This window comes from Pollicipes pollicipes, unplaced genomic scaffold (assembly GCF_011947565.3).
Source record: "Pollicipes pollicipes isolate AB1234 unplaced genomic scaffold, Ppol_2.1 Scaffold_3087;HRSCAF=3621_pilon_pilon_pilon, whole genome shotgun sequence".
NCBI lineage: Eukaryota > Metazoa > Arthropoda > Thecostraca > Pollicipedomorpha > Pollicipedidae > Pollicipes > Pollicipes pollicipes.
Window position 1 is genome coordinate 20,749,668 of NW_023596225.1, and position 22,777 is coordinate 20,772,444.

General features: G+C 54.0%; 1 protein-coding gene and 1 long non-coding RNA gene across 2 annotated transcripts; both read left to right on the forward strand.

Annotated features, from left to right (window-relative positions):
• The first annotated feature begins 9,499 nt into the window (after window positions 1–9,499).
• Window positions 9,500–12,638, forward strand: LOC119089867 (longitudinals lacking protein, isoforms H/M/V). Its single transcript, XM_037212675.1, has 4 exons — window positions 9,500–9,550; window positions 11,419–11,596; window positions 12,055–12,387; window positions 12,612–12,638. Exons 2-4 carry the CDS (start codon window positions 11,426–11,428, stop codon window positions 12,636–12,638), a joined length of 531 nt encoding a protein of 176 aa, XP_037068570.1. The 5' UTR covers window positions 9,500–9,550; window positions 11,419–11,425.
• A 73-nt stretch (window positions 12,639–12,711) lies between these two features.
• Window positions 12,712–20,687, forward strand: LOC119090456 (uncharacterized). The gene is made up of 3 exons (XR_005093232.1): window positions 12,712–12,793; window positions 18,618–18,701; window positions 20,592–20,687. It is a non-coding gene; the product is annotated as an uncharacterized LOC119090456 (long non-coding RNA).
• The last annotated feature ends 2,090 nt before the right edge of the window (window positions 20,688–22,777 follow it).

The following is a 22,777-nucleotide window of genomic DNA, read 5'->3' on the forward strand; positions in this document are numbered from 1 at the left end:
AATGATTGAAGAGCATGATTGCTCCCATTCATCGCACCCATGTATAGATTGATGCACATCAGCACTTGCAGCCCGCGACTGACCTTCTTTCTGAACGGCACCGAGACCGCAGTCGTGCCCACTGAAAAGTACCTTGGAAGCTCACGCCAGCCCATGCACCATGTGCAGACAGCAGAGGCGGTTTCTAACGCCACCCAGAAGCTGGAAGTCGTGAGACAGTCATTCGCCAGCATTGGTGTTTCACGCCGCCACCCTTGGCAGGACTACAGTACGTCCATTTTGGCGCAATTATTCGAGGGTGTAGCATCATCATTTGGGGTTCGTGTGGCGAGTTGAATCAGGAGTGGCTGGAGTGGATTCAGTGACGAGTTACGCGGCTTGTCCGGGAAGTAAGGAATCGCCCATGTTCTGGGATGCTCAGACTCCAGCTGCCCTCGCTGTGCTACTGACGTTGCAGGGAAGACATGGTTGCAGCGTTCCAAGTGTTTCACGGAAGTATGTCTTTGCCGGTGGGCAAGTTCCTGATAAGACACGACTCGGAAGTGACATGACTTCACCAATGCAAGCTGAGAAGACCTCAAGCCAGGACCCTCGTCCGTGACAACTCATCCAGCTCCTGGGTCGTAAATGACTGGTACGCTGTTTCGCCGGCAATACTATCGCCATCTGCAATTGGGCAGTTTAAAACTAAGCTCAATTTACACTGTGTTGGCACCATGTACGTTAGCTCACACTGACAGCATTGTTAAAATGAGGTTGTGTTTGGTTACCTGAACGGTATCTCGAAATGACCGGGATCCAAAGGCCATGCGCCCTTTTAACTACTGAACGTCATGGGGTAGTGTAGGTAGTTTCATAAGTTATAGTTCAGAACTCGTTGGTGGAACTGATGACGTGAACCTAACGTTTGTGTATCCACGATTCAAATATGATTCCTGAACTCATTCGGTTTTGCCGCATGTTGGCAACGGATGTCTTAACAAGCATGCAGTCAGCCTGTCTGGATGTTTGTGCGGCTTAACACGTTTAGATTTGGTTTACCAGCTCACACGACAAAAAAGCCACGCACGACGGCACTTACAATACTCCATCAGCGCCCGTAAGAATACGCAGGTGGTGCGGCCGCTGGTAAAAGCTGCGCCAGAAGTTAAATACGACTGGACAACGGCCCGGGCCCGGCCAGATCTCACTCACATCGGGCCTCTTACCATCGCTCCTCCAGTCTCCTTTAACTTCCTGAAAGTGTGGGGTGTTTCTGTGATGGGGTGCGTGCGCTGCGCGGCGCGGCTGCCGGACCGCCGCTGGGTGTTTGTGCGTCGCCGGCTGCCGGTGTCACGCCTTCCCACAAGTGCAAATTTATACTGAGGAGCGCATTGGTCAGATTTGAGCCTGTTGGTATAACGCGCACGATACGAAACGTTGTGACTCTGGTGTAACCGACATCGACACGCGTACACATATGTGAGCCACAGAGCTAGGATCAAGCGGGAGATCGGGGCACTGGCGGGATGGTAGGTCCGGTCAGGCACCATGAACGACTGTCTCCCCATACATGGTTCCATAGCCACGGGATCCCGCTTCCAGAATTTGGCTGGTGATAGTATTTAAACGGGGAAAAAAGTGGAACCGGACACATCGAAAAAAGCTAAACGTCCTAAATTCCATGGTACACCCAAATTGGCGGGATGCCAAGCAGCCGGTGAATCACGTTGCAAGGGTTCGCTGAATTTAATTCCGGAACCCCTCTCATCCATAACTCCCTAGCTAATTCGCACAGACTTCATGCATTCGGCGCCCCACCACATTCACTTCAAACATACACATCCACCGGCGCCCACGTCACCCGACTCATTCTTTGCTCGCACATCGGTAGGACCTCTCCTCTACTCGCCCCTCCACCCCCTTATCCAGCACCTTGCATTTTAACTGGCATATCTGCGCGAGTGGTCGCTGGGCTAAATGAAATTTAATTTGCCCACTTCAAACATACAATGAACTCCCGTGCATACCCTGTTTGAAGCATATTGTGTCAATACGTTGTCAGCTTGGCACCGATGCAGCTGCTAGGCCGGCATCCAGTATACCAAAGCTGGACGACTGATCCCTCGCATGATCTCCAGGGTGACGGCTCCCTATTTGGACGCCGGCCTCCCGCGCCTTATCCGCGATAGGGTGACCCACCGCTCCCTCGGCCACGCCCACCGCTCCTTTGGCCACGCCCACCGCTCCCTCGGCCACGCCCATCGCTCCCTTGGCCACGCCCACCGCTCCCTCGGCCACGCCCACCGCCCGCAGCTTCCCACTGCTGCGCACGCGCCTCAGGCAGCGCGCCGTCCAATACGAAGACGTCTCCTCCGCTGCTTCTGTGCCCTCGCTTCCCGCCTGCCGGAGCGGGCTTTGCGAGGCGCCGCCCCACAGCGCGTTCCTCGGAGGCCTGGAGGTAGACAGCGCTCCTGAGGGCACAGCGGAATCCCTCGGCCCAAGAGCGCCCGACTTGCGTTACACCTTACAGTGTTCACGGCCGGCGCGCTCTGGAGACTCGGCCTGACTAACTTGTCCGACGACTCGGTCCCTTGTAGCGCTTCCTGCAAGCGTCGATGGCGCGCTCTCTATCCGAGCCGAACTTGTCGCCATCAAGGGATCGTCATCAAGAACATGTCGTACATCACGTCGGAAGAGAACGGCCTGTGTTCTGGTCTCTCCCGAGGCGTCGCACACCAGCGGATAGGTCCAGTTACCACCGTGCATAACCTCGCATCTCGGGTCTCCCAACTGGTCCCCGCCCATACCATGGCCTACGCTTTTTCATGCCGTCACGCTTAAGGTCAAGTGAGGGGGAAACGAGCAAGTCGACCGTTTCCTCGTTCGAGAGAAGAGAGAAACCGTGTTTTCGAACCACGCTGCCCATTAAATGTTTATGTACGTGAGAGCAGAATGGCCGTCGGCTGGCTCATCCTGACTCGCGACCATGGTCGAGTACAACATGAACTACGGCAAGACTGAGTAAACGTGTGGCTATTGCCATCACCGGCCTTGGGAACGGTCCGGCCCGCGTGTAGCTCACGATCATCGATCCCTTTAGCTCCCAACCTTTCATCTTGTCGTGGCCTCATGGTTGCCTCTGTACAAACAATTTAATCGCCACCGACCCGTATTTACAATTATTCACACATAGTCACATATGAGCCCACTTGTTGGGCTTCGTTCTCCTTCCTTACACGTGACACATCACCTACTCCCCCCCCCCCCCCCGTCCTTGATTATGGGATCCCAAGCCCTAGGGTCACAGGGTCACTTCGTCTCTCGCTCCAAGACGCAGTGCCTGGCAGGGAGGGTCGCATAATCAGTGTCACCCCCCCCCCCCTTTCCCCTATTGCACAGGGGAAAGAGGTCGTCATGGTCCATGCCCGCTCGGTGGGTAGGGGCCAAGCGACATCTTCGGAGCGCATAGCCGTCAATGGCCCGGTTAGGACGGGGGACAACAGCCTGTGGACTCACGTCATGCGTGTTGTCGCCGGCGTCCCGTCGCCCGCGGAGCCAGAGGTCGTCGCCAGGCGATCAGCGTCGGGCCGCCCTGTTCTCGATGCACGGCTGTCGGCTCCTGATGCACGGTACTCGCCCCCTTTTGCCTCGGAGACTCCTACCCGAGACTCGCAATGTCTTGAAACTAGGTCAGCCCGCCCTCGTTTTCCGTCTGGTCCAGTAGTTTGGCCGGAACGCCCCCTTCATACAATATGTTGCCGGGCCCGCATGTTCTACCTCCAGGGTTCGGCCCCCGCAGGGCCCCAGGGCCAGAGCTCGGGTGTGGCGACGTCGCAGGCGACGGTGCAAGTCCCGCCCACTCTATTCCTGCTTCGCCTCGGGCGGGCCCTGTGCGACCCCCTCTGGCCCAGTTCCCACGTGGCGTGGCGCTCCTGACACCAGCTGGGGGGGGGGGGGGGGGGGGAGAACAGCGGCACCGGCGCGGCGGGGTCCTCGGGCAGAGCAGCAAACATTCTCATAACATCCTAGGCAAATATCTCAGCGTGCATGTTTTTCGTAGGCAATTGGGCGTTCCGCATCCATTAATGCCGACCGTCTGGCTGACGGCAGGCGTCTCCCTTTAACGCAGTAGTCCGTTTCTGAAAACAGCGTTTCGCCCAGGCTCCGCTGTCTAATTGCGGAGTGATCGGCTGAAGCGTCTGAAGGATCTGCATTCTCTTATCAGGAGCTGCCCGGTCTAATCGTTATGTTTGGTTGGTCAAGGGGGAGTTCCTGGCCACGGCCGGCTGGCATGCCGCCCCCCCCCCCCCCCCATCCTCCCCGCCCCGCCGGGAAGCTCCACCGATCCTAGGCGGGCGGCGCGCAAAGTGGAAAACATGGTAATGTATGCTTATGAAATATTTTCCAATCTGACCTGATCGTTTCCATGGGGCATCCCAGCTTTCCCTAAACCCATCAAAGCTTGCTGCTAGCCTTCTTCTAACTCCTCCGAAATGAGAGGTGTTTTGCGGAGCAGTTTGGAGAACGCTGAGGTAGACGTTATTGGTGCGGTTCATTCATGCGCTTTTTTGGCCTCCTTTGTTGTCAAACAGCAAAAACAAAAGCCTGGCGTGTAAATTGATGCAAGTAAATTACATTACATGTAATTTTCACAGTTTCATATTCGGATATGAAGTAAACAATAATAAGTAATTGCCCTGGCGTCAATTGTTTTGAAAAAATCAATATCATTGCACAGAGTTAGTAGTTTGAAAACATTTTAAAGTTCTACGACGTGCAGTATTATTGCCCGTCAGTGCGCCACAACTGTTTGGTTAAATTGCGCGCTGATTGGACAGCTCTTGCCTTCTCCAAAATCCTTTTTATGGCAACAGGTTTCAGCCCCATTCCCACCCTACTTCAATCTAATCTCACCTGTGTTTTTTTTGGAGCGACAGTACCAGAACAGGAGCACAGTCAAAACCTTAGCGAGGGGGACGCACGACTGCCTTGACAAAGGGCCCACTGATGGTAAAAGGTGGCCCCCCAAAGACATCGCAGAGTACGGCCCATTTGTTAGTGAGGGCATGCTTTTATATACCATTTTTCATTTTTACCTTCTGTAACTGAAACGGAAGCCATTAATGACGGCGGAGGGAATTCTATTTGAATTTTAGTCAATAATCTGAAAAATTATGCGTTAAACGATTGCATTGACTAATTGCCGACGGTCCTCACTTAACAATGGTCCAGAAAACCTTCATAAAAAGGTAGAATTCAGAAGCTTTGCCATAATTTTGTTCAGGTTTCTACAGAGACAATAAGGACCCCAAGAATGTAGCCTGTAGACTGAAATAAATCAACAATTTGTATTAACCTGGTCAGGCCATGTTTTGGTGAAAATATCCAACATCTATTCAGGACTGATTAGTGATGCAAAATTGTGTGACGCAGTTTTTAACATACGCGCTCGTAAACCTTAGCAACAAAAAGCTCCGTGTCAGGCGGTGCAGTCTTCATTGGCCGGTTCCGCAGCTAACACTAAGTCGTGGCCGACAGGCGGACAAAAATGATGACGCACCTGAAAGAAGCACCCCTTAAATTAATGTACCCTTTTGAGACATCGAACTGTACATTTAAAAGGCAGTCCGGGCGTTTGTTTAACCTGCGCAATTTTTGGATTGATAATTAGAACGGATTGCCTTGACAGCACCACAAAGTGGTGGTGGAATTGGAAGAGAAGAAATACAAGCTGTATTTTTTGTATCGCTGTAACTGTTAAGCGGTTCAGAGGATGACCGCAAAGCTGTTAAAAAAGATACTCCCAGTCTAATCTTTGAGAGGTACGATTGGTCACTGATCACCTCCAGGATGGACCATTGAACACTGAATGCTGTCAAACACTTCAGAAACTTACGTATTAAGTTTAAACCAGGATATGTATATGTGTATACATATACATGTGTGTATGTAACTGAAATATACAAACGCCTGTTGCACGCATACGTGGTTAACATCTCAGAGTGTTGCAAACGTTCCATTACGCAATCGAACAAAGCCGTTTTGAGGAACATATTAAATAGAATGGCATATAATGGTATTATCGTATCAAATAGAAGGACATATAGATACAAAAATAATAATTGAGTTGCCTAGATCAGATTTTTCCATTTAAAAGTATATCAATGGCCATCAGAACGCTTGTTCCATCATATGTGATATGTGCTTAAATGTCTTTAAATATGAAACATTCTCTTTAACAACCTCGTGAGAATTAAATCCGTTGGAAGTGTCGTGGTCGCCGTGATATACGATATCGCCACGGTGTGGTTGGTACTCAAGGAATATGATGTGTTTCGGAGAGATCACCGGAAGCGTTTCCGCGGGTGTTGTCGACGGGTGTTTCGACGGCGCGTGGAGCGACGTCGCGCTGGATGACGGAGATTCACCTTGGCCGCGCCTTTACTTGGACGACCTGCGGTATGGTCTGGTTGCAGCGGGCACTGACGTGTGCACTGTACGAGACGAGGAGAAAGCGTTCCTCCCGTTCGTCCTGTCGCACGCCTTTTCACCCAAAAGTGAACATAGTTGGGGATGGTATGCATTGTACCATCAGTCCGTCCTTCCCAAGAAACCCGGGGAGAGCCCAAAAGCTGTTGAAAAGGCTCGTTTAGTGGACGAGGCAACTGATGTACCAGGTGGGCTTGCCAGCGCTAAGAGTGTGGGTAACAGTGGAGGTGGATTGATGCTGTCGTCGGCCCCAGGTACGACCCTTCGTGTTTCTATTGAGTGTCAGAACTTATCAACCCAGGTCAGTTGTTACGTTTCGAGTTATAGCGTTTAATGTATCCTCTGGCCTGTACAAGGCTGATGATATCGACCAGTCTGTTTAATTGCTATCTGATTTCGCAGTTTGGATGTCCCATGTCGCTAGGTCGCTACAGACCCCTTTTCGAGTTTTTCGTGATAGCAGTCTTTTTCGAGATGCTAGTTTTGCCAAATTTTCAGTCGTGGTGAAGGCGGTGTGACCCTGTGGTCGACGTGGCCGATCTGCTGATGCCAGACAGTTGGCGAGGTCAGCATGGCCATATATTGGCTGATCTAACGAGGCCATACATCTCTGAAATACTTTCTTAGGCAACACAACAATTGGATGAAGAAATTCCATTGACCTAGGGTCAGGCAGGAAGGGCAGACCAAGGTCAAACCAACCTGTCTTATTACTCTGGGTCTTGCTGTGCGGGGTAGTTTCTGGTGCTCATTTCGAATTAATTGATAACAGGAACGTCATTATGCATCGTTCATGGACTTCTTAAGGGTCAGAATAGGCCACTGACCTAAAATAACACGGGTCAACATTTGAGTTTTGGAACATAATGCTTAGTGTAATTGTATAGCTTATTCAAATGGAAAACTCAAAGCAGTCTTGTAAGATTTATCACCATGATCTTCAAAAGGTCAAGCAAGGTAACTGGCTTTCATGAACACGTGACCTTTTCCTTAGAACAGGTATCTGGGTTCTGGGGACACTTGGGAGACCGACCTGAGGTTTGACCTTGTTTGACCATATTTGACCCAAAGGTCATGACCTGGGAACCTCAAACTCTGATCTAAGTGAGTTCACGTGCACACCAGCACACCCTGCGTCTCTAGCTCCCTTAGTTTCTGAGATCTCAGTGGGGGGTCAAATTGGCCCCCATCCAACCGAAGCGTATCCAACCGGCCGCCCGGGCGCGTGTTATGTCAAAGTACACGCCGATCTGTTCACATTGTGTACCTGTGATCAAAATGAAGGCAAGCTGTACAGCTCTGACGGTCGGTTGATCACATGCGTGGAATGCGAAGTGAACAAACGCGACTCCATTAAGAGAGTGTTTCAACATCAGGCCGCGCCGGCTGGAGGGAAGATCGGATTGCTGTCGACGCTTAATGGAGGGCGTCAAGTAAGCAAATGACGCTGTGCATGCGATTGCACGACGCCAAATTGGTTTGGCAAGGATATGATGGATTGTGAGTCACAAGTTCAGAGTTAGCTCTTATGTGTTTCCCTGAAATTGGTCGTTGTCAACATTTAGTCACGTAGATATCAATACAGAGCATAAATTTGGTAAGGACGGGTACGTGCGCAGGAGGGCTTCTATATGCGCACGCCCCTTTGTTCTCAAAGTTGGAGGCTGGAGCACGTTCCCCAACTGAATAGGAAACTGCAACCCTGTGTTAAGCAGTGTTTGCGACCATAGCCCCAGGCCCAGGGCCGGCCGCAGCACCAGGCCCAGGGCCGGCCGCAACACCAGGCCCCGGGCCGGCCGCAGCACCAGGCTCACGCCCAGCCGCAGCACCAGGCCCCGGGCCGGCCGCAGCACCAGGCCCAGGGCCGGCCGCAGACGCGGCCCTAGCCCGTCCAGCCCCATGATGCACTACCTAGCGCCGCGCTGATTACGTTACACGTGCCACCGACGGCGATGTAGCCAAGGGGATTTGATTGCAGGGGTGCGGGAACTATGTTTAAGTTGGGTGAACTCCAAAATGCCGGAATGGACCCCCAACGATTAGATAGCGGGTCGCTTCAGGCCAGAATAGGCCACCCAAAGGTCAGGATTGAGTTAAACTATTGACGATAAATACTGGACCTTCTACATGCCATAATGGGCCATCTGCAGGGCAGAATGGACCTTCTCAAGGCCAGAATGACCCCTCCAAAGGTGCAACCGGCCCTCTACAGGCCAGAACGGACCCGCCAGCCACTAACGGCCATCTACAGACCAGAATGTGCCTCTTCAGGCCAGAACGGATATCTACATGTCAGAATGGGTCCTGTTCGGGCTCAGAATTGATCTCTTTAGATCAAGAAGCACAATAATTAGAATGAATGAGGAATGAGCCCTCGGCAGGCCGGGGTGTTTTTTTGCATGCATCCCCCCGCCCCACACAGCTTTCAGGCCGGCGAGGGCGGCTGCCCCCACTGCCCCCCCCCCCCCCTTTCGGTTACCACGTTCTTGTTTGGGTGTTATTCTCGCCTCTGGAGATGGCGTATGCCCCGGGAGCCGAAAGTGTCGTTCAAGATCAACTCACGTTGTTTATTTTACGAAGCACTGACTCCCTCCGGTCCCGCCTCGTTTTACTTAGGGGTGTCCGGTACCCGAGGTACCACCCATGTCACTTCCGTGCTCGACATGCGTAATTATTTTGTGTACCAATTCTGTGTGTTCAGCAGTAGGGTGTGGGAGGGAAGGAAAACAACTTCTGTACTTCGGTGGCCTTGCAGCACACTTTTACCTGCAGTGAAATTGTCTTATATAAGGTGTATTCGTATATATTCGGCCGGAAAAATACCGTACTGTTCATTTCTTTTAGAGACATTTATGTTCAAAAATATCTCTAGAATGCTAGCCGTTGTCCTCCCTAACAAAATTCCCTTTGACCATTTGAGATAGTCACACCGAAAGCCAATCAGAGCTCACCCACAGCAATGAAGGGGAGGGAGGGTGTCACCGCAGAAGCGTACATGCGGCCTTGAGTGAAGCGAGGGGACCTGCGTGGGGTGGGCTGGGGCGCGGAACTTCGGTGATTGACCGATTAGCTTTGAGAGGTGAGGGCAGCATTTGAATGTGGTGAAATGCTTATGTAGCGGAAGAGTGCTAGCACGCGTGTCGCACCTTGTGCCATGCTTTTTTCGCGTTTTCGTGAGCTGGGAGTGAGGGCGGTTCGATTATGTCGACTTCTTAAAATGGCGGAAAAGGCATCTGCAAAGTAGCGTAACTCAACCGCGTCCTGGTTAATAGAAGAGATTCCTTAATTTCTGCTGTGTTGGTTAAAACAACCGTAATTTTTATCTTTTAATCTGCACAATATTTAGAATGTCCCTTTTGTATGCTGTCTTTAACTTGAGTCGTTTTGACGTCGGCACATGTTTCCTCAAGCATGCCCTGGTTAATCATGGAAAAACTGGGCTGTTTCCCATTTGTGAGTTCTTCAAACACTGCTTTGGATGAACAGTGTTTGAATCATGCTGGTTTGGGAGGTGGGTTTACTTTTATTTTGCATCTTGGCTGTGGGCTTTACACCTTGAAACATTGCTTAAGTGACCATATTTGCAATGTATTGAAATATAGAGATTTCTTCAAAATTAACTTTTCATTGTAAGTGCTGGTAGCACCCAAACTATTGAACTTCGTGGCAGGGCAGTGTCTAAAACTTACCCAGTTGTGCGTGGGGAATATATATATTATATATATATATATATCTATATCTATCTATCTATCTATCTATCTATCTATCTATCTATCTATCTATCTATATATATATATATATATATATATATGCATGCATCACAGAATTTGTGACTTGAATAAAAACAATACAGTAGGAGAACATCACTATAGATGTAATTAAGGTTTATGCAAGAATGAATGGTGGCAGGGCCATTTTAGTATTCAAGTAAAAATCAGGATAGCAGGGTGGCATTAAGTTACAGTCATGATTTTACATGAATTGCATCATTATATATGTCATAGTAACATCATTAATTGATGTTTATTACAACTATGGCATTACAGTTCACATCATTTCTATGCTACAAAATTAAGAAGCTTGTTATTTTCCTTGTTTTTCTGTTCTTGTTTGTCAGATGTTTGCCTTGGGTTGGGCAAAGTGATAAGCAACAGCTGCTGCTTTTGCCCTAGCTTGGTGTTACCTTCCAATATTGGCATGTTTAAGTCAGAAATACATTGCCTGATTGATTGATCAAAGCTTATCAGGCAGCCAGACAGCCCAAAGTTGGTAATATTACTTGGCTTAAATTTGCTGGTCTCAACCAGAAAAATAAAACTGGTTAAAACCAGCTGACAGAGACTGTTTTGACTAGCTGCCACCAACCATGACACCACTGTGGAATGTGATCTGTTAGTGAGTGGTTTTACATGCCACCAAGTTTCCAATGGACCTATATTTTCTACCATAGTTTAGGGCTTCCAGTCAAAGCCATTGTTTTGAAATGGAGTGATAAAATTTATGTGTAAGTAACTCGTACTATTGCCAGTTGTTACAGTGAGAATGGGGAAATTTGAATTTCAGATATTTTTTGCTGTTGGGGTATGAGGTTATGGGTTTTGTTTTCCTTTTCCTTCAATATTGTGATATCTTCAATGTTACATGCTAGACAGGTATTTGGTAGCCATGTCTTGTGGTATTGTTCTGTGTCATGTTCTGTGTCTGTGTCTCTGTGGAAACCTGGCCTGAGACAGGCAAAGTGTTAGGTAGTGTAAGTATCAACATGTTGATGACTTAAAAATTAATTTGATCCCAATTGTTTTTTAATGAAATGTCATCTTAAGCGTGACACCTGTTTGTAATGAGTCAGCTGTGGTGCACACTGCTGCTCTTCTCCAATGATTTACTCCATGTAATCATCTTTCAAGGTCCATATTTTTCCAACATCTCCATGTGCATCTTTTTCAGGTCTGGGATGACAGATCAGCAGTTTTGTCTCCGGTGGAACCACCACCAGACAACACTTATCAATGTGTTTGGCTCTCTACTCAAAGATGAGAGCCTGGTGGATGTCACACTGTATGCTGAGGGCCAGCCAGTCAGGGCCCACAAGGTGGTCCTCTCTGCTTGCAGCCAGTACTTCAGGGTAAGCTCATTTAAATCTGTTCATTATGTTTGAGGCCATTTATTTGCTGTTGCATTCATTTAATGGGTTGGCAGAGGCAGCGAATCCAGGAATATACCATCATGACCCCTGCAGTAGGTTTACACTCTCCTTCCCAAGGGTTGACACCTTGGCTTTGTGAACTTCTTAGGTAAATCAGGTCAAGCTGCATGCATCTCTTACCTCCTTCTGAATCTCCTTTGCAAAGTCTGTTTCACACTGAGGAAACCAGAGATATTGGATTTGATGGTCAACCTTCATGCAGGGTCAGGGGCAGGTGATGTCATATCACCGCAGCAGCAGAGAGCTTTGTAAAACCCTGATAACAGAATGAATGCAAAAGTGGCAACTGTGCATGAAGTCACACACCTGTATAATAACATGAGTGGTTGAATATAGTTTTAGGTACAATATGTTGATGTTGCTCACCTTTATTTCAGTCCATCTTCGCCACACATCATGAGGCCCACCCAGTCATCATTCTCAAGGATGTGCCTCACAACGAACTAAGAGCTCTTGTTGACTACATGTACCAGGGTGAAGTTAATGTGTGCCAAGATCAGCTGTCGTCGTTGATCCAAACTGCCGAATCGCTGAAGATCAAGGGTCTGGCGGACAGCGGTGATCGGCGGGGGCCTAACGCTGCGCCGGCGACACCGCCGCCTCTTCCGCCGCCGCCGCCGCCGCCACCACCGCCGCTCCAGACACAGTACGCGCCGGTGCCCAGGCGGTCGGAGAGTCCGCACTCCGCACGGGACGCGCCGGCCGGCAGCGCGCGGCCCGAGCGGCTGAACGGCCGCGCCTCGCCGCCGGCCAAGCGGCCGCGCCGGCCGTCTGCCGACAGTGAGGCGAGCGGCGCCAGCCAGAGCCGCCCGGAGCCGCCGCGGCCGGCCAGCTCGCCGTCGGCCGGTCTGCCGCGCATCCCGGCTACCATCACGGCCCTGCCGCCGCCTGACCGCTCGCCGTCGCCGCCGGCGCCGGCGCCGGCCGACGTCAGCGTCAAGCGGGAGTCGCCGAGTTGTGATGACGACGACGGCCGCGTCAGCGACGGCAGCGAGGCGGAGTGGCAGGGCGCCTCCGGGCAGCCGCCGCCGCCGCCGCTGCCACCGCCACAGCCACAGCCGCAGCCGCCACCGCAGCCGCCACCGCCCGGCCTCGACCAGTCGCTCGTCCCACACGGTGAGTGGCGCCCGCCTGACCCCGGGGTGTCTGTCGGTGCGTTGGAGCTGCGGGACGCGAGGTACACTAAAACATTGGTTTGTGCACGGTGCCAAAATTATGTAGATGGCCTTGGCAGATACACAACTGATCCATTTTTGAACGAAGAACGACCTTTTCAACCCCCTTCCGAATGATGTGCTGATGTTAGCGCAAATTTGTCGCAAAAAAGGATATGGAAGAATGAAATGCTTGTAAATGGTACCAAAATTAATTATTAGACGAGGTGGAAACGCGCGTACTATCCTCACTTGCTGGATACTCATTGTAGGCGGACGTTTCCTTCAAATGGCATACACTTAGATCAACTGGTGCTATGTCATTTCAGCGATGGCTAGTACCTCGAATTTGGCTGCGCACCGTCGGTAATTGTTTGTGTCACGTCAACATGCGTCGACATGAATATCTGAGCATAGCAGCGGGATATCGTGGAACAAGCGGTATTGGCCAACGTTGTGTCCAGTGCGAGAGTCGTTTCGACTGTGGTGATGACTCATTAGCGCAATGCTGGTTGCTGATGTCCAAAGCAACTTGTATAGCTGAAATAGCAAGTTTTATCGTATTATGGCTTTACGAGCTGTACAAAATGCTGAGCGACCAATGCTTGGCGGTCCCGGCTTATTTATTCTATTTTTGGGATTGGAAGTTTCCTTCGCCAAAGGCTTGGTACTGGTTTCGTGGAGATTATGCAAGCCGTTATTGTTCTGATAACAGTACCAGTTGATGGTCAGGATGCGCCCCCCCCCCCAAAAAAAAGGTTAAAAAATGCTGCACTAGTGTGTACCATTCATGTGTCTCTACTACGGGTTAAACACCACGTTGACCGCCGGTACTTTCTTTTCTCCGTAGCAGCTTCATGAGCTGTTGTCCACGCGTGTACTGTGGGCTGAGACTGTCACTTCGTCAACTCATTGACTCCCCATTTTAGTACACATGCTGCTGCCTCCCCTCCCCCCCCCCACACACTTGGATGTGGGTCATCTGCCTTCAAACGTTATGCGGCATAGTCAATGGACGGCTTTTCAGCTCTTGGCTGGGTCACAGCACGAATGTCCTGGTCTTGGAGTATCCTATACTGGTCTTGCAATATCCTGGTCTTGCAATGTCCTGGTCCAGTCATCAGAAAATTGGACAGCTTCGGTCTCGTCTTGGCGTGAATCGGTGATTGGTGGTCGCTTCGAGCGATTCATATATGCGAGTGAAGGTTTTGCAAGTAGGAGTAGGTTATCCGCCCTTTCATCTCAGCGGTGCGCTGATTTAATATGACTGAGCCGATGAGAACAAATAGAAAAAGTGAATAAATAAAATAGAATAGATAGAATACGTTCTATAAATGTTTCCTTTATGGTGCCTATGACGTCATACATGCCAACCGCTGCACGGATAATATGCCCATGATTAAGGTTAAAGCTGCGTCAGGAAGCACAACGTGTTGTCCTCTGGGGTCGAGCACGATATCATCTATCTATGCCGTCATATCCCTAACGAGAACTGACCGAACGTCGGGCCCCGCGTAATATGGGACATGATGAATGTCTGACACGTGTGCTTCGCGTCAATATCAGATAAGGACGTGGTCATGGCTGCTGTCGATAATCGCGCGCGTCACGTGAGCATGATCGTCTGAACTTGGCAACAGGATATTGGGCACCAAGCGGCAGTGAGCTGCCAATGCTTTGAGATATTGGCTACGTCTCGCTGTCATTACAACTACCCACTCGACTGCGCCATTATAGCTATACAGTATCAAGCGACGGGCGAATAGCACTTCACTGCCAGGATGTCGTGGATTACATCGATGGAAGTGTCTTCCCGGCGTTCTTGCATCCCATCTTTGATGAAAGGACCCGTCCACGCGAATAATACACACCGACCGTCTAGGATCGGTGTTCGATTACGTGTGGCTCGTGCTGCCCTGGTATAAAATGGTGTTTCTTTGGGCACTGGCAATCAGCATTACGATGCGTCCTTCTCGTCCTAGCCCAGCGTCGACGGTACGCCGATATGTTAATGAAAGTAATGAAGTCCGCCCACCCATGGTATTTGTTGTCACGCTGGAGCGCGCTTCTCACATATTTGGGCCTTTTTCACCAGAGTATACGCAGTGTCACATTCGGAGCTGCTCGGCAGTCAGGTATTTGCTCGGTTCGGGATGGTAAAGGCGTTTGTATTGCCATGACTGAACATCATGCGAAATTCAGATGTTTTACACATGCTTTTTCACTTTGTCGTGCGTGTCTTCAAAGTGTCCAAATTATTGAATGGCATTTGAAGGCATGGCGTCTGAACCTGAAAATGACCGTATTGAAGGCAGGGCTCTTGCACCAAATTATTGAATCCAAATTATTGAATGGCATTTGAAGGCATGGCGTCTGAACCTGAAAATGACGGTATTGAAGGCAGGGCTCTTGCACGTACACCATGAGTTCGCGAGGAATCCGAGCGAGCAAAGGAATTTTGAAAGAAACGGGCGGGACGAAATCCAGCCACGCTCCCCCCAGATTTCGGTGATGTCTTCTTAGACGCAAAATGCAAGCGCTCTTAAATAATTGGTGTCAATATGTATCGCATGATTTGGTCTTGGAGTAGTCACATATTGCTTAAGATGTGATGTGATGTTAGTACGTGATGTTTATTCGTGACGCGTCAAGAATGTTCCATGGTGCGTGACGTCACGTGAAATCTTTGCTGGACGTGTTCGCGCGTGACACGTTCTCCGTTTACATCTCCGTCACTTTCGTGACAAGAACTACGGTTGCGAAACACAACGAAACATTTGTGCTCACTACGCGTGCTGCTGATGGGAGGGGTGGGGTATGACCCCGTGCTCCCCATCTGGACTGGCCGTAGTCACCAATGCCACGCGTGTTTAGTTGGACCTCCATGACTTCAGTGACGTTCCGGGACGTTTCTCGTGTGCCGACCTATTAGTGGAGGCTGAGAAGTTGGCATGCGGGGATGATAGTGTTTAAGCTTACTGTCCACCCGAGAGCCTGCCGACGGGATGGGACACCGATTGGCGGAGACAGCTGCTTTAGTTCGATTCCTACGAACGTTCCAGTATGTATGTGGGCAGCTGAAGCAAATTTGCGTTTTTAATAGAGATAGCCAGGTCGCGGAGATCAGCCCAGGCCAATTGCTGGCCTGAAAGCTAGCTCCCGCCCAAATCATTGCTGGTCATTATACATATCCTGGCGAGCAGGTCTTGTTATTAATGGAAATGAATTTGGCCCTATCGATCAGGCTCCACGATTTTTTTAGTTGGCTCAATGTCCAGTGTTGTGTTAGTGACAACAGCCTGGAGTGCTGCCGTTGGAGTGTTACGTTGACGTTTATCGTGTTCCCCCGTCGCTCAGTGTGGGAATATGTTCCTGCCAGCGACATTGGGCGTTCTTCTGTTCCATCCTGGCTAAGATTGTTGGTATTTTCTCAACAGACTGCGGTTTTCTGTCATACTATTCAAAGCAGTTAAACAGGCGTTCTTTCACCGGCGTCTGATTCCACGCGTCATCAGACATTTCGCGGCGAATGGGCCGGTCTGAGAACGCCTGACTCGCTACCATCCCGCGTGAGGCGGCACGATATTATTCGCTGGCTGGGCGGCGCACTGACTGTGCTGGCTGGGCGGCGTTCTGGCTGACTGCTGACTGTGCTGGCTGGGCGACGTACTGGCTGACTGCCGGCTTGCTGGCTGGGCTGCGTACTGACTGCTGGCTGGGCTGCGTGCTGACTGGGCTGGCTGGGCTGCGTACTAAATGCTGGCTGGGCTGCGTGCTGACTAGGCTGGCTGGGCAACGTACTGCCTGCGCTAGCTGGGCGGCGTTCTGTCTGTGCTGGCTTCTGACTCTGCTGGCTGGGCGCGGCACTGCCACCGGCGCAGTATGTTGAACTCTGGGAGCTGCCTGACCTTGGTGACTGGCAGCCGGGAGCGGCGGCGGCGGCGGCGGCGGCGCGGCCGTTCACACGGACGCGTGTGCGCCGCCGTCGCGCCGACCAGGCCCGCCCCGCTCGCGCCGGTGACCGCCGGCTGCAGCGCAGCGCCCGCCGCCCGGCAAGACACGCGAAACAGACGTGAAGTTTGCTGGTGTCCTGTACATTGCAGTATATTTTCGGAAATGTTCGTTAATTGTGGAAAGGGTGACGGTTAGCACGCTGGCTGTCTGGGTGTGCGCAGCAAAGCGTGTCAAGGCTTCAGTTCATTACATACTTAGTTCATACTTCATACACAGTTCATACTTCGCATAGCCTGCTGATTGCAACTTGTGGAATTCTATCGAATGTTTGATTGACGTTACGTATAACTGATTTTGACACAGACCCGTGTACAGATACACGTGGGAAGAGATGACACAAGGAAACAGGACACAGTTTTTATGAGACGTTTACGCTGGAAATTAATGATACGTGCAGAAAGGGTGAAAGGTGTTGTTCGTAGGAGCCCCTCTTGTCTTGATCATGAATTGTATGTTTTTGTTTAAAAGAAAACACGCAGCCTTTGTCAAACGCTGCATTGCCACTGTGCAGGTTTCGAAAACTGTTCCACATGGAATGCACCAGTAACTGAGGTCCGTATTGACGAGTGAGCGAGGGTGAGGCATTGAAAGAACCACGGTTCCTCGCTTATTTCATGAATAATTTGAATTGATTTTGAGATATGATTGGTGTATGAATCAATGATATTTAATCACAACCCACCCCCACAACATCAAGTCTATCGGTTTGTCTGCCACTAACCAGGGCCCTCGTTAGAAATGTTGAAAGATGTTTTTTTTCACAAGTGTATTGTGATTTTTGGAGGGATTTGAAATCACCATTGACTAGCGAAATTGCATTATTTGGCTTGTTAAAATCTGCAAAAGCTTACTACGTCTGGCCTACAATCCGGCCAAAATCCGGGGGACTCTTGCCGTGCAAAAGTGGTGGACTGACCGGTTGAGCAGTTGCGTCTCTGTTTGCTGCCCCGTGAGTCTAGCGTACATTCGTGAAGCTGCAGTCGGTCGGGCGGCGGGACGCCGTCCGCAGGCCCGGCGCGCCGTCGGCAGCCACGCGGCCCTCGCCATTGTGCGGGCGGGCCGGTAATGCGATGCGTCGCGCCGCTGGTAGGGGAGCGAGCCGGCCCGGCCCGGCCCGGCCGCCGCCGCCGCCGCCGCCGTCCACAATGGCCGCCTCTCCCCTCCCCTGGGCCGCCGCGCCGGAGCCGGCCGCGGGGGGGGGGGGGGATGGGGCCGACTCAGCGCCGCCGGCCGGCCCCACTAATCTCATGCACACACTGGAGTGTGAGGGGCAGGTGGGTGCCGGCAGTGGTCTGGGCCGGCCACTCTGTCCCCTCTGTCCCCCCCCACCTCCCGCTGCATGGGGTATGGACAGTCCCGGATCCACATTCCGGGTTTAGGTACAACACGTCGCATACCACATGTCAGCAGTTAACTTATTCGTGGTCGTCCTTGATTGCTGCTAGGTGCAGGGGATACAGATAGGTCAGCACGTCGGCGGATGCTGACGGAAATCGTTGTTTGTCGCCTACTACGGTGTGGATGGCGCTCTCCTGCATGTGGTTATCATCTGTCATACATGTCAACCTGCATGCACCGTGGGCTCTGTTTGCAGTTGCCAAGAGATTTGCGAGACTCGCACGCCGTCATTGTGCGGGACTGATAAGGCTGCTACCACGCGGGACTGATGAGGCTGCTACCACGGCCTGAGGGCAGCCCAGTGTCAGCGGATGCGCCGGTGCTCTGGGTGAGCGGGTGTCCGCACCGGCTGACCGAGTCCCTCCCTGTTGCAGGCTTTATGAACTGGTCGCTGGGCGGCAGCGGCGACGGCGCTGAGGGCCCGTTCGTCCCGTCGACGGAGGCCGGCGGAGCCCCAGGTAGCGTCCCGGCCGCCGGCGCGCGGCCTCACGCGCACCCCGACACCACGCACTGTCCTGTCACGACACGGCGCCACACCTCGCCTCCGCTGGCCCCGAGCTGAGCCGGGTCACACGCCTCCAGCTGCCGGTCGGAGGGCGCTCGGCCTCCCGCCCGCTGAGCTCTGCTGCGGGACGAGCGGGCGCCGCGCTCCTGCCGGGCGCTGCGTGCGGGAGCTGCCTCCTGGCCGTGCCCGTCCCCTGCTGTCTGGCTGTCCATCCTCCCTGACTCGGAACCCGGGTGTATGGCGCCGTTCCAACCCTCAGCCTTTGAGCGGCGGCTCGTGGTGCGCCTCGCCCCCCCCCCCCCTCCCCTCCACCTTTGTAACTGAGAGTTTGTGGTAGCCCGTCGTGTAAAGTTCACTGCCCGGGGCCACAATCGGCCGTTGACTTCGAACTGGACCGTTTCGGCCGCTTGGCCTCGGTTGCCGGTGCCGTCCGGAGACGCGTGCGGAGACTCTGACTGTGGACCGGTGTCAGTCGGTGGAGATGGTGACGGTGGCGGGGCTGCTGCTGCCCTGCGGCGCCGGGCTGTAACTCACTCGCCTGGCCGCACTCACCCTGGGCGTACTGCGCGGGCGGGCGCGGGTGCACGGTAACGGCGGGCGGCGGGTCGGCCGGGCTCCAGCCGCGCGCACCAGCACTCACTAACCGGGCGGCCGGACTGGGCCGGGCCGGGGGTAGCACGCGCCCGGCCCTTGGGCGGGGCGGCGGCGGCCGCGCGGCCTGCCCGCCCGCCCTCACCACCTATGTGTGTGTGTCGTTGCAGGTCCCAACTGTCCGTCTTTCGAATTGCTGGACTTGTTCCACCCGCGGGTAGCGGCGGCCGGCGGCCGCGGGCCGCGCCTGCCGCTGCTGGCGGGGCCCGGCTCGCCGCCGACCGTGCACTGTGAGCGGTGTGGCCGCGCCTACGCCACCACGTCGTCGTTGAACCGGCATCGGCGCTACGAGTGCGGCCAACCGCCGCAGTTCGCCTGTCCCGTCTGCCTGATGAAGTTCAAACACAAGCACAACATGCGGACGCACGTGCGCGTGCACCACAGTTGATGGCGTCGACGCGCGGCGCGGCACCGCCAGCGCCGGCGCGACGGGGCGGCGGCGGCGGCGGTGGCGGTGGGAGACGGACTGAGAGATGGACAGACAGAGGCGGACAGACTGCCGGAGAGGCGTGTGGCCAGCGGCCTGGCTCCCGAGGCGAAGACGTGGTGGCGAGAGACGGCCGGGCGGCCGCTGAAGAGGCGCACGCGCGATCGCGCTCTCTGGTGCAGCAGTCGAAGGTGCAGCCTGTGCGCGTGGCGCCCCGCCCCTGCCTTCCTCCCCCGCTTACTGCCGGACCCTGCAGACCGCCGCCTGCGCCTTCTGCATGCCCGCACGCCCGCACGCCCGCACGCCCGCATGCCGCATGTTTGCCTGTCAGCATGCAGGGTCTGCCGGCGGTGCGTCTGCCCCGCCCGCTGCCTGAGTAGCTCGTCAGCGTGCCCGTGAGCCTTGCAGCAGCCTCTGCGGTGTCCGCCGCACGAGCTCCCCGCCGGCAGCAAGCGGAAGGACTGCTGCACGCAGTCGCGACCCCCGCCTGCTAGAACTCTCCTGTATCAGACGTCTGAGCGAGCAGAGAGCTCTCTTCTGGATATTTGCACTCTTGCTTGCGATTTAGCGAGTTTTGCTCGACGAATGTGTTTGTAGTTTTTGCTAGCCTTGTGCATCTGCTGCAACCGTTTTTCCGACCACTAGACAACAGCGGTGGTCATCAACTGCGCTCGTTCTCGTTTATTTGTCGACCCGTCGTATTCTACGATCGTTTTACGTTGCCGCTTTCGTTCCGCTTACGTTTGTGCTTTTCGGGTGTTGCAGATGCTTTCCTGCACCGAGCGTTCAACGTGCGCTTCCAGCGTCTGCTGCAGCAGCAGCGCTACGACCAGCTTCTGGCGCGTGCACCGCCGCCGCCGCCGCCGCCGCCGTCGTCCGGCTCGCTGGGCCTGCCGCTGCTGCTGCGGCGCGAGTCGCCCACCTCGCCGAGCAGGCAGTACGCGTGCGAAAAGTGCGGCCGCCAGTACGCCTCGAGCGGCAACTTGAAGCGGCACGTCAAGTACGAGTGCGGCGTCGAGCCGCAGTTCCAGTGCCCCGTCTGCAAGAAGAAGTTCCAGCACCGGCACTCGGTCAAGATCCACGTGGTGTCCACGCACAAGTCGGAGAACCCCGAGCTGATCAAGGACTATCTGATGTGATTCGCGGCGCTCTGGCCGCGTCTCAGGTCGGCGCGCTCAGGCGGAGCACGACCACAGCTCAGGCGGAGCGCGGCCATAGCTCAGGCGGAGCGCGGCCACAGCTCAGGCGGAGCGCGGCCATAGCTCAGGCGGAGCACGGTCACAGCTCAGATGGAGCACAGCCGCAGCTGAGACGGAGCATGGCCACTGCTGAGGTGGAGCACGGCCACTGCTGACGTGGAGCACGGCCACAGCTCAGACGGAACGCGGCCGCAGCTCAGACGGAGCACGGCTACTGCTGAGATGGAACACGGCCACCACCCAGGCGGAGCACAGCCACTGCTGAGGTGGAGGCTATCTCCTCCGCACACCAGCTGTCGCAACGAGGAGCGACACCGGCTGTCAGCTCCTCCTTCGCCCCGGGTCGGGCCGCACTGTCCACCAGACGTGCCTCCGGTGTGGGCCTTCCTCTGTGTCTGCGGCCACTCCCCAGTGCCGACTCACCGCCGCCGCTCGCTGTCGCGCACAGCTCTGTCCAGCGACAGATGATCGCTTCTGTTGCGCACCCCGCCCGGCGTCCGACTGTGGCGGTCTGCTGACCGTGGCGGCGCCGACCGCCCCAGCGTGCCACCATGGCCCGCACACGAGCTCCGACCGAGGCCGCGTGCTGGCGCAGTCGCCGACCTCTGGCCTGGCGCCGGGGCGGCAGACATTCCTCAGGCATTTTGTCAGGGCCCGCGCGCCGAGAATTGTGACTTCCGTGGACATTATTAACGATTTTTCCAGTCTGCTTAGAAAGCATGTAGTCTTCCGAGCTTTCGCTACCCGAACGTTCCTAGTCTGTCATGTATTTTGTGTTCTCTGAAGACGTGAGCGATATTCAGAGACCGGGTCGTCGCCGGTGCGTCGGGTGTGATCACTGACGCAGAAGGCGGCGCCTGCCGGGCCAGCCGGTTGGAGGGCGGCAGTGGGCCATGCGACAGAAGTACAAACACCTGCCATGCTTCTCAGCACTGAGAAACCAGGCAGCCAACATCGGCCAGGCGTGGCCCACCCGGCACCATGGCTCGGCGTCGTGACCCGTTTTCCAGCACGACCGCGGTTGCTCGGTCAGTAGAGCTGGTCACGGTCCGCGCGGCCTCTCGTGATAGCAGGCCGGAAGCCTCTGTTCGTCGCTGGTCTTGATCACGTCCACTGACTTCGGATCGGCCTTTCACCACCGCTTTGATCGTGAGGTGTTTTATGGAGCTCGTGACCGACCGCCGGGCATGTTCGTGGGGACAGGAGACGCCTGTGCGGCGGCGCGGGCACGGAGAGGGCGCCAAGCTGCGGGGCAGCAGAGCGGGTATGCCATTTTACTATGCTATGTTTGTGTGTTGTGTAAATCAGGGCTTGGTGCCACGTTGTCATCGTGACCAATCAAAATCTCTACTCAGGAACATACTCAGGACCAAGTGCCGTTGTGTGAAGTGCATAATACGCGTCGGCTGTTAGCCGGAAGGGGTGGAGAAAACGGGGTCGTTTTTTCTGTACTGTGTGGGAGTGCTCCCGGTGTCCGTTAGGTGACGAGGCTGTTGATATTGTGTTTTGTTGGCCATGAAAATCAAAATCATGCGTGGGAGGTGAGATATGAGTGGTTGATGGGTACCTCGCTGGCCAGACTCCATGTAGATACGCCGCGAACTCGCCGACAGCTGCTTCGCTGGGCGAGCGCGGGCCTGGCTGACTTCAGGGCGGGGCAGAGGGGGGGGGGGGGGGGGGGGGGGGCGACGAGGGCGCCGTTCGGTGCCTGCATGACATCTGTCTGCGTGCCGCTGTTTGGTAGTGGGGTAA